The sequence below is a fragment of the Thamnophis sirtalis genome, unplaced genomic scaffold (assembly GCF_051295495.1).
Source record: "Thamnophis sirtalis isolate CommonGarterSnake01/CBP01778 unplaced genomic scaffold, rThaSir2_p1.2 scaffold_4, whole genome shotgun sequence".
In the NCBI taxonomy this organism is placed as follows: Eukaryota; Metazoa; Chordata; class Lepidosauria; order Squamata; family Natricidae; genus Thamnophis; species Thamnophis sirtalis.
Window position 1 is genome coordinate 40,912,362 of NW_028261384.1, and position 10,705 is coordinate 40,923,066.

The window sequence follows — 10,705 nt, forward strand, 5'->3', positions numbered from 1 at the left end:
TTGCTTGGTAACATCACTTGCCCATTAACCCATTTGATCCTGTGCAGATGATATATCATCATTCACACTTGGATGGTAACTTGGTAGTGCCACCAGCTTTGAAAATGAATCTTCCCTTGCCAGATTTCCCTAACCTGCCATTTAAGGAAGAATGATGAAGTTTCTTCCAATTTCTGGTAGCAGCAGGTGAAGACACTAAATCATCTCAATCACACAAAGCCAATCACTTAGTGGAAGGAAGTCATAGTCATAAGAATCACTTGGTTCAACTTGTGGCCCTTCAGTGAGCACTCACACTGGAAGAAAGTCCATGCAATTCATATGTTGGCAGTCCTTTTTGTCTCTGAATAAAGAATGGATGAAACTCATACCGGAAGAAAATCCCAAATGGAATTATCTATATATATATTTTTTGCATATCTGAGTTGCAGCGGGATTTATTCACCATCCCATTCCTACATTTCCTCAGTTCCAGTGAAATAGTCCACTTACCTTCACACTGGATAGTAAGTATATTAAGGTGCCCTAATTCCTGACCTACCTAGATTAAATAAGTGCACACCTGTAAGGCCACATATATAAATTCAAAGTATGCACACAGGAATGTATTATGTGGTGGTTAATATTCTGGCTAGCAACAAACCATTTAGCCAAGACAAAAGAAAAAGATGACCCTTCTTTCTTTCCCATTCATTATGCTATTGTCTGACTACCTAAAAGGTAAATCATTATCCCCTTCCCCCTAAAAGATTCCTGTAGAAAAACTTAACTGATGTTAGGCTGGGGTAACATCTGAGTTGAAAACCACCAAGAAACGTGGGAAGCAATATCAAAGATGAGTATGTGTGCATGAACATGCACTTGTAAAGTTTTCCATAAAAATAATTGAAATACAAAAATGATATATGCTAGTTTAGTTGGCCCACTGCTTAGAGGCATCTGGATATTCTGCGGTTGCTTTTAGTTTCTACAAATGATGAGTCATCTTTGTCTATATAAGTCAGGCTCTTATAAGTAGTTCTACTTTAAAAGTGAGGTGCATTGTTTCATAGAGGTCACCTCACTGAGACTCAGTGATAACATGACTTGCATCTTTCTACCGCTTAACATTGCTTTGAATCTCCCTGTTCCCTTTCTCCCCTGTGGCCAGAAGGACGCACAGAAACTTTTCTAGACAAGTTATCAGAGAAGACCTCAGAAGCTACATGAATGTTTTAAGATGAGCATTCCTTCAAAACCTTTTTCTTCAAAAACAGTAATTCATTTATAAAAAATAATCAAAACCAAACCAAACAAAGACATTGATAGGATTTTAATTACATGATTCAGGTTGCAATGTAGTTTTCCTGACAATATTCCTTCAAACCTGATTGCACAATTCTATAAATTATGACAACAAATATGTATTTTTAACCATCCATGATCAAAGTTCTCTGGTTGATGAGTAATATTTTTAAGTGTTAGATACAATGTATGTAAAAATAGAAAGTTTAAGATCTAATCTCAACACAGAGAATGTTTCTGTTTGATAAAATAAATAAGGCAATACACAGCCATTATTTAGCAGTGGCATCCTTAAGATACGCTATTAGATCTGTCCTCTCTTTCTTACTCTTAAGGCCAGTAAAGACCATCTTAGTTCCTGGAATATACTTCTTCGGATTTTCCAGGTACTCCATCAATGTCTCTTCTCCCCAGATTATACCTATGAGAGAACATTATTACAAGAACATTGTAGAATTAAATTCAAAATAATTTATACTGTGTATCAGAATCTCGGTATTATTCTTTTTCTAAGGCGTCCATATTTTTAAATGTTTTTATAGATGAATAAAAACAATTCAATATAGTGGCTGAGGCACTGAACTAAAACTCAGAAGATCCTGAATGTCCTATACTTTGAACCTGGCTGAGAGACATTGACCAATCTCATTATCTTAGTCCAATTTTCTCATAGGGTTGCTTTGAGGAAAATAGGAGACATTACATATTGTGCCTTTGGTTCTACAAAATAAAGTGAAGATAGGAATCTAATAAAAAACAAGAAGGACACATTAAAAGTTATACATAATAATTATTAAAATAAAGAAGAAAAGGAACAAAAAGATCCACATAATTTAAATTAAATCTAAATCAATCCTTAGGAAATTATTAGGTGGGCTGCTGGCTTTTTACCGCCCAAATATTTGACCTTAAAATCTGGAACAGATACAGAACACGAAAGTAGTTTAAAGAGATAGAGAAGAACACAGAACTGCCTGTTTCCCATCAATTTAATTCCTTGCAAAATACACTAGAAAGAGATTTAAGAGTTAGAAAAGAAATTAAGATTATTTCAGGATTATTTTAGAAGACTGACAGATATGCTGAAACATTAGACCAGTCATTGGGTATTGTTACTGTAGTTCAAATGAATGCAGTAAGGAAGTCTAAGCATACGTAAACTCTGAAGAAATATTTAGTGTTTTTTAACCATCAATGCAGATGTAATATGTTGGTTTACATAAAATTCACATTGTGCCATAGCAAGTAAAACCAATGAAGAAAATAAACTGCCTCACAGTATGCAACAAATTATAATTAGAACTAATAATTTAAGATTGATTACAATTTGCTTTAAAAAATCTTCTCACAATCCCTTTTCCTTGTGTTTTATGCCCTTTTGAAGATAGGGATAATTTAGAATATTTATTTATCATTCTGAGTGAAGCTAAAGGTTCTAAAACTTTACAATGGGATTTTATTATAATTCTGCTAAAAATTATTTTCCTAGTAAAATTCCACCAGCTACTTATATTATGCTCCTGCACTAACAATTATCTTATTTAAAAAGTAGTTTTTTGTCATCCACCTATGATAAAATACAGTGATTTGGGTTGCATCTTGAACTAATAGAAGTCTAAATCTGTAATTTAGAAGGATCAGATTATGTAATTGCCACAAAAGAGGACTTCTCAGTTGTTAAGGAAATATGAAAGTGGGACATCTAAGGGACAAGAATTAGGATTCATTACATTCTAAAAAATATATTAAATCTGAAGGTGATATCTAACATATACTAAAATCCATTGGAGCAAGAATCCATTTTGTTGGGATGTTTTTAAACATACAATAATCCTTCGGTAATATGTCATCCCCTTCCCATTACTATTGCTTTTGCTTTGTAAGGTAAATATGACACTTCCATTTTACCTTTGTTTTTGTTGGCTTCTGTGTAGGAGTAACCAACAGCTTGACCAGTCTTTCGGCCAAACAAACCATGTAGATTGGGACCAGTCTTGTGTTTGCCTCCTGCTTCCACAGTATGGCAAGTTCCACATTTCGTAGAAAAGATCTTCCTGCCCTTTTCAACGTCTCCCATTGTAAATGCTGAAAAGATATACACATCAGCAGGGTTAATTAAAAAAGTATGCAAAAAGGGATAGAAATTGCAAAATACAAAGCATTCTGAAACATATGTTGAAGCACAAACACCAAAACTAGAAATGAACTGCCAAAATGTATACTTTCATAATGGATGACATGCTTTAGTACAATAAATGTATTAAAAGTATTTCATACTGCATGTTGTCAATTGCATGGAGATTGTAATGAAGTTTAGAAAAAATATTCTGAATTATTATGATTAGGGTCAATTTTCTTTTTCGGCCTAGTCCTAGACCCCAATTCTAAATATAACCTTTGGATGTGATAACAATCTAACAGCATACTGTCATCACACTCAAAATAACATAATTGGAATAATTAAACAATCAATAACTCTAATGCTGAAATTGTGCTTTTAGAAATTTTTTATGATGTATTAATATGCACTTTCACTGAAAATTATTACTGCAAGTGAGCAGAATTAAGCACACTAATTGATTTGACATAAAAACGAGGCCCTTGCATAGTACCATCTGGCAAAATTCCCGATTCAATTCAATAAATTATTCAATGACCCTGACTATGACCTCTAATCGACACAGAACCCATTACTTTCTGCTACCAGGAAGCAGCCAAGGTTAAATCTGCTTACTCCGTCCTTCCGTTGTGAATATTTCCAAGTGAATCGAGCTTCCCTCTCTCCTTTAACCAAGTCCCAAACGACGAGGCAACGGTTAAAAGGCGGCAGAGATGACTTAAGGCTCCCTTTGCCTTAAAGGCCCTCTGACCACTCGCCTCGATGGAATGAAGTGCATCCATTGGGGACGTGTTAAAAGCGGTGCTTTTAAAAAATTTTAATCAGGTTAAAGCCGCGTTGAGCCGCCGCCCTGACATCCTTCCTTTGTCCCATATAAGGCCAGATGCCGCAAGAGGCGGCGTGGGAGAGCCCGCTTCGTCTCTTTCGGAAGGAAGGCCTGGCTCTTTTGGTAATCCCAGTAGGGAGGAAACACTCCCCCCCCAACAAACAGACTTGATAATGGACCCAGCTTCCTCCCTCTGTCGCTTTTCAGGGGTATTGTACCACAACGGTCCCCCCCCCATCATTTGTGTGTGTGTGTGGGGGGGTTCATTCCACAGCCACGTGGGGCCACGAGCTCGCTCTCTCGAGGATCTGCGCAAGCGTCGCCCGCGACCCTGCTGCTCTTGACCTCGCGAGCCCTCTCTCTGTCCCTGACCCGCCAATCCGCAGCTCCGGCTTTTCCCACCAAGCCTCTTTCCCCTCAATTTCGGGAAGCTCCGTTCACACGCGCAATCTTAGGATGGGGGAAGGGTCTCACTTTAATTACCAGGCCGAGTCGAGGGCTACGTGCAAGAAATCCGCGGTGTCGTCGTCCTACTCGCGCCGATCTCCCTTTCTCAGCCGCACCGTTTCTACCCAAGGGCACCCGGTACGCAAGACTTTGTAACCGGTGCCTCTACAACCAAGCTCCCTGCTCGTCTAGTGCACGTCGGCCAATCAGGCGCTAGACAGAACCAAGACTATTGGACGGCCTTGATGCCTATCATTAACTAGCAAAGTAGGTTGAGTTCGAGGCATGTCTGATAAGACGGTCTGGTTTTGCGCAATGGGCAAGGACGTAAGAAGGGAGGAAGCTACGCATGCGTATTAGGTCGTTGTAACAAGGTCAGGACTATCTGGAGCCGCTGTGCCTTTCATGATTCCTCTCCCCACACAAGAGTCGTATGTGAATGAGCTCTTTTGCCGGCAAAAAGTGACGCAAACGGATATTGCGCCCCTAAGGCGAGAGACTTGCTGTTCTTTTGGCGGCAAATAGGCTGATAGTGTAGCGGGTGGGCGGCCGGAAAATGATGCAATCATCAAACTACTGAGATAGGAAAACTTCTTGCAGAAACTTAAGTTGCACGTTCAGAGTCAGTTATTAAGTTCGGTGTACTGAAAAGATACGTCATGTTTGTAACACTGGATTGTGGATCGTGTTTTAGTTTATTCTGTCCAAATTGGTAACAGCTATCAGAAGATCTTGGGTATAGTTTAAATCTAAAGGATGCCTTCTAAGCAAAATTGAATACTGTCGTGTTTAGATAGGAGATCACCAATGGTACAGAGCAAAGCAGACAGTCAGGAAAACATCCTGGTAGGAAGCAGTGACAACCAAGAAAACAGTGTGAATATTGTTACATACTGTGATGCTATAAAAGTTGAGCTTGACTCAGCAGACTTTCTGTCTCTTCTGTTACATCTGGAGATCCAGTATTCCCACTCCACCCCAGAGATCCTCCATCCTGATCCTGCCCAAGGTGGCGCAGTGGTTAAATGCAGCACTGCAGGCTACTGCTAGATCAGCAGTTCAGCGGTTCAAATCCCACCGGCTCAGGGTTGACTCAGCCTTCCATCCTTCCGAGGTGGGTAAAATGAGGACCCAGATTGTTGGGGGCAATATGCTGACTCTCTGTAAACCGCTTAGAGAGGGCTGAAAGCCCTATGAAGCGGTATATAAGTCTACTGCTATTGCCCATGTGAAAAGGGGCAGTGGGAAAGTTTGCAACGATTTGAAGGGACTGGACATATCTACAGTAACCAATAAGAGTGGACAAGTCCTAGCCAAGTGTGTCACCATCACAGTTAATGTAAAACACCACAAACAGCATACAGGTTTGCTTAATGATCACTTCCAACAACTGTTCAGACTTACAATGGTGCTAAATGAGTACAAGTTACAACTAACCTTCGGATTTACATTGGTCGCAGCGTTCCTATAATCACGTTGCAATCCTGATACATGGTGCTAGGTTCACCATTATGCTTTTATAGGAACGTGCCATCATTTGATTGTCATTTGCAATCTCCTTTGCTGAATTTCTACAAGCAAAGTCAATGGCGAAGCCAGCAGGCGGTTACAAATGATGCATATATGATATCCTGTTTAATGACCTGCAGTGATTCATTTAACAATGGCAATAATACTGGAATTTCTGTTGCTTAGCAGTATAGTCACATGACATCACTCTTTATGACTGTGTCACTTAGTAATGGAAGTTCCAGTCTCATTTATGTTAAGTGAGAACTATCTGTATAGCCACCAAGAGTCACTTGATTGTGAAAAATAAATATAATTACCAGTAAACAAGCTACAAAACTTCCATTCATTTTTCCATATAATTGCAAAGCAGTTATTTGAGATGGAATGAGATGAAAGGATAAAAACAATAGAGAATGATGCAACATCCAGTTATCCATAAAAATATGGAAAGCCTTTATTTAAACATTTATTGAAATAAATGTATTTTCTAACCAATGAGTAAGCTTTACTTCCGTATGTGTGTATACTGTATATGTTCACAAACACACACACACACACATACACACAGAGGGAGGGAAACAAAGAGAGAGAGAGAGAATGAATGTGTGTGATTACCATGAGAAGATTGAGAATTTGATGAACTGGTGTAATAAAAAGAGTGTAGTTTTAAATATAGGAAAACAAAAGAGATCATTGTCGATTTCAGAAAAAGCAGGCACAGCCATACACCTCTGTATATTAACAAATCAACTGTGGAAGTGGTTGATAGTATCAAGTTTCTGGGTATGCAGCTGACGAGCAGGTTAACGTGGTCGTTCAGTAGTGAGACACTAGTGAAGTGGCCACAACAGCACTTGCATTTTCTGCATCATAGGAGAAGAGCACATCTTCATTCCCCTATCATTACCACTTTCTATAGAGGGATGATTAAAAGGATCCTGTCATTGTATTACTGTGTGGTTTGGAATTATTACTATTTTGGATAGGAAGGCTGTGCAGAGTGGTAAAGACGGCAAAGAAGATTATTGGAAGCTCATTTCTTTCTAGCCAGGACATAACATAGACAATGCTTGACCAGGCACGCCACACATCCTCTCCATGAGCAGTTTTCATGACCTGGGAGGAAGCTTTGTGGTATCCGAAGCAGAACAATTAAATTCTGTAATAGCTTTGTACCATATAGTATCAACCTTGTTACTTCTCAAGTAACTCAACTTTTCTGCTATGAACACAATATGAACACATATTTTTGATGGTCTTAGGAACCAAGACACCGCTAAGCGAACCCTTGTCTCAACCCCAGGCGGTAATTGCGGCTTCAGCAATATCATGGACCTTCCTCTGCATCCCTCGACTGCCCACCAAGAACAACCCCCGGCTTACGGAAAGCCTCAGCTTTCCAGACTCCTCAGAACCAAGAAATCAGGCCTGGCTCTTAGCGCGGCTTTTCTCACAACCCTCCAGCCCCGCCTTGTCTCCACCCTTCAGGCCCACGTGGAGAGATTTCTAGGTCCGTGCCAGCTTGGTGTCTCCCAGGTGCGTGCAGTCAGGGGAGGCGGGGCCTCACCAGTGTCATGAAAAGAAACATTAAAAGGAAAAAGACTAAGGTAGTTGCTGCCAGACTCCAGAGTCACAGTGGATGACTCTGAGTCTGCTTAGTGCTAACTGCAGGGGGAAGCGAGAGAACTACGGGCCTCCTTTGCATAAGGAATTTTTCCCCTTTTAACCCTTGCTCAGAGTTAAGCAAGGGTTAAAAGGCAAAAAATTCCTTATACAAAGGAGGCACGTGATTCTCCCGCCTCCTCCTGCAGAGGGCACTTTGTTTAGAGGCTTTTAAAAACAGTTAAGCAGAGTCATCCACGTGGTGACTCTAGCAGCAACTATCCCAGCCTGGCTAGCCTAGAGCAGCTCTTGCCTTTTTCTGTTTACATTTTCATTGTGGCGGACAAGAGGAGAGTTGACACAGCTGGAAGGTATGTCGGTCGGAGGGAGGGGGTAGGGGGGAGGAATTCAATATTATTTGTAAGTAATTGTAATTTGTTTTATTATAAGTAATGTGTGTGTGTGTGTGTGTGTGTGTGTGTGTGTGTTACCTGCCTCTGCTGGTGCACGGGCTGGCACTTTTTTATTATTATTTCTACACCTCGCCATAGAGCAGGACATGGCGGCTTCCGGCCATACAGCGGGTCCCATTGTATGACGGGGTGGCGGCATGCACTTTAAAGTGCCAGCATGCCTCCCACTCCCGGCCATAAAGCAGGACATGTTTCGCTCTATGGCGGGGCGAGGCGGCATGCACTTTAAAGTGCTGGTGTGACTTCCAGCCATTCAGCAGGTCCCGCTGAATGGCCGGCCCAGAAGGCACGACGGCACTTTAAAGTGTATGCTGCTTCAGCCCGCCCTAGAGTGAAACATGTCCTGATTTATGGCCGGGAGGCATACTGGCATTTTAAAGTGCATGCCGCCGCTCCAAGCCCGGCCATACTCATCAGCATGGTTCAGAATGACGAGCTCTCTGGTAGTGGTGGTGCTGGCAGCAGCAATAGCAGCAGCAGCAGCAGCAGCAGCAGCAGCAGCAGCAGCAGCAGCAGCAGCAGCAGCAGCAATAGCAGCGATGGCAGGAGTCCCGCTGCCCAGCCGGATTCACCAAAAGCGGCGCCAGCAGCAACTAGACATGCTCGGGGAAGGGAAAGCCAGAGCCAGCTGCCCGGATTTGCACTCCAGCTGCCACCCACATGGGATGGGGAGTAAGCACACGAAAGGAGGAAAAGGAAAGGGCGATGGCTCCAGGACCCAGCGACCAGCGGGAGCGCCGGAGGAACCAGCCAGAGGTTTGGGGTAGAAAGGATTTCTTCACCTCTGTCCCACCCTCCGGCGGCTTAAAGGGGCAGGACCCGATTACCAGACAGCTGGCGCTGTGGTGGCAACCACATTACCATGGGCTTTGTACCATACGGACCTGGGCTCGGCCCAAGAAGCGACGCCTCCAAAGGACTGTCACCTGAGGTCGCCTCGTTTCATTTCCTCTGCCCCGCCAGGTTGTGGAAAAATGAACAGCTCGATTCTCTGCTCTCATTTTCCTCAGCCTCCGCGCTATTGGTGTGTGTGTGGGGAGGGGGTTTAAACCATTGCCTTGCACCAGAATTGATAGGAAATAAAAGGCTGAATTGTTTTTAGCCTACTTACCTCCCCAATATGCAAAAGATCACTTGGAGTTAAGTAAGATCTTTAAATGATATTTGCTTCAAAACGTTTAAGAAACTTGGTTTCTCTACCTTTCAAGGAGGGCTTGGCGTTTAACTAGTTCTAATCCATCTCAGTAACAGATGATATTTCTTCAGACAACCAACAAACTATGGTTTAGGTTTAAGGATTGGATTCTGAAACGTTTTGCTAAGATGGCATATCTGCAAATCAAGGAACAAAATCATCCCCCTCCCCCAAATAATTTTGTCCTGTTTAGTTTTGTTCTGTTCTTGGTTATTTTCTGTGAGTTTGTATTTGAATAAAAAAAATGGAAAATATGTGAAGTTACTTAGCCTAATATACTAATGTAACACATCTTGTTTACACATCATGATCAGTTCTAAACTATGGATTTATAGATCACAATTGCTGTGTTCTTACAATAGGTTAAGCCAAAAACAAATAATAGAATAGTTGATTGAGCCAAACCAATATGTCCCTTGTTTTATACTTTATAACAAAATGAAGCCCCTTTGCCTTAGTACATGTTCATACATCTTATTCAGCCCTAGGCAAATGAAAGATTATTTCACTACGATATATGGAAAAGAGGAAGTCGCCATGAAGTTTTAAGACACATTAACTTGCTGTCAGGAATCTTTCCAATATCCCACAAAGAAGACATGATTATTTGTTAATTTATTTAAGCAAACAGTTGAAGTTCCTTCAAGTATTTTGGAACAGATTCTTCTACATATAGATCACATTTCTTATTTAGCTGATGATACTTCTGTTAACATTAACCCATGGTAAAAATAACAGCAATCGAATGTTTTACCACAATCAACGTATTAATGACTGGAGTAAAGTTAGCGGCAGGGCAGCTTTTGCCTCTTGAAAGCAGGCAAAAGCCACCCAGCCGTCCCGGGGCTATGTCTGACATAGAGGCGGGACGCCTCTATGTCGGACATGGCATCCCGCCTCTATGTCGGACACAGCGCCGGGGTGGCAGGGCGGCTTTTGCCCGCTTGCCTCACCAGCCATAAACCTCACCGCACGTCACTGGTGTCTCCTCTGCCATTGCTGCCTCCTTGGGCATGGCCAAAGGATTGCCGCCAGACACCGGCCTCCCTGCTCTGGTTCGTAGCCTCTCACTTGTGGGAAAGCTGGCGGAGCTGCAGGCGCAGTTGCCAGTGTTGATGGGAAGGAGGAGGTGCAGCCGAGAGGAAGGAGCTGGAAGTGGGAGACAGATCCCATGTTCGGGGCTCAGCACAGAGCGAACACTCCAAGCTCCGTGCTGCCACCGTCTGCCGCACAGGGGATTCTGCCAA

The 10,705-nt window shown here is 42.1% G+C and overlaps 1 protein-coding gene across 2 annotated transcripts; it reads right to left on the bottom strand.

The window, feature by feature from the left end:
- Nucleotides 1-1,297: 1,297 nt before the first annotated feature.
- Nucleotides 1,298-4,869, bottom strand: CYCS (cytochrome c, somatic). 2 transcript variants are annotated; one of them, XM_014054338.2, is made up of 3 exons: nucleotides 4,713-4,869; nucleotides 3,193-3,369; nucleotides 1,298-1,705 (listed from the first exon to the last, which is right to left on the bottom strand). In XM_014054338.2, the coding sequence occupies exons 2-3, from the start codon at nucleotides 3,359-3,361 to the stop codon at nucleotides 1,557-1,559; spliced, it is 318 nt and encodes a 105-aa protein (XP_013909813.2). In that variant the 5' UTR covers nucleotides 3,362-3,369; nucleotides 4,713-4,869; the 3' UTR covers nucleotides 1,298-1,556. The 2 variants fall into 2 exon arrangements, with proteins under 2 accessions (XP_013909813.2, XP_013909814.2); XM_014054339.2 differs by having other exon boundaries at nucleotides 4,704-4,853.
- Between the last annotated feature and the right edge of the window lie 5,836 nt (nucleotides 4,870-10,705).

Bases quoted from the DNA above. Each gene is read 5' to 3' on its own strand.
- CYCS (XM_014054338.2), bottom strand. From the start codon at position 3,361: ATGGGAGACGTTGAAAAGGGCAGGAAGATCTTTTCTACGAAATGTGGA. The intron at 1,706-3,192 runs GTAAAATGGAAG...GTTCTCTCATAG, and splicing joins AGAAGCCAACAAAAACAAAG to GTATAATCTGGGGAGAAGAG.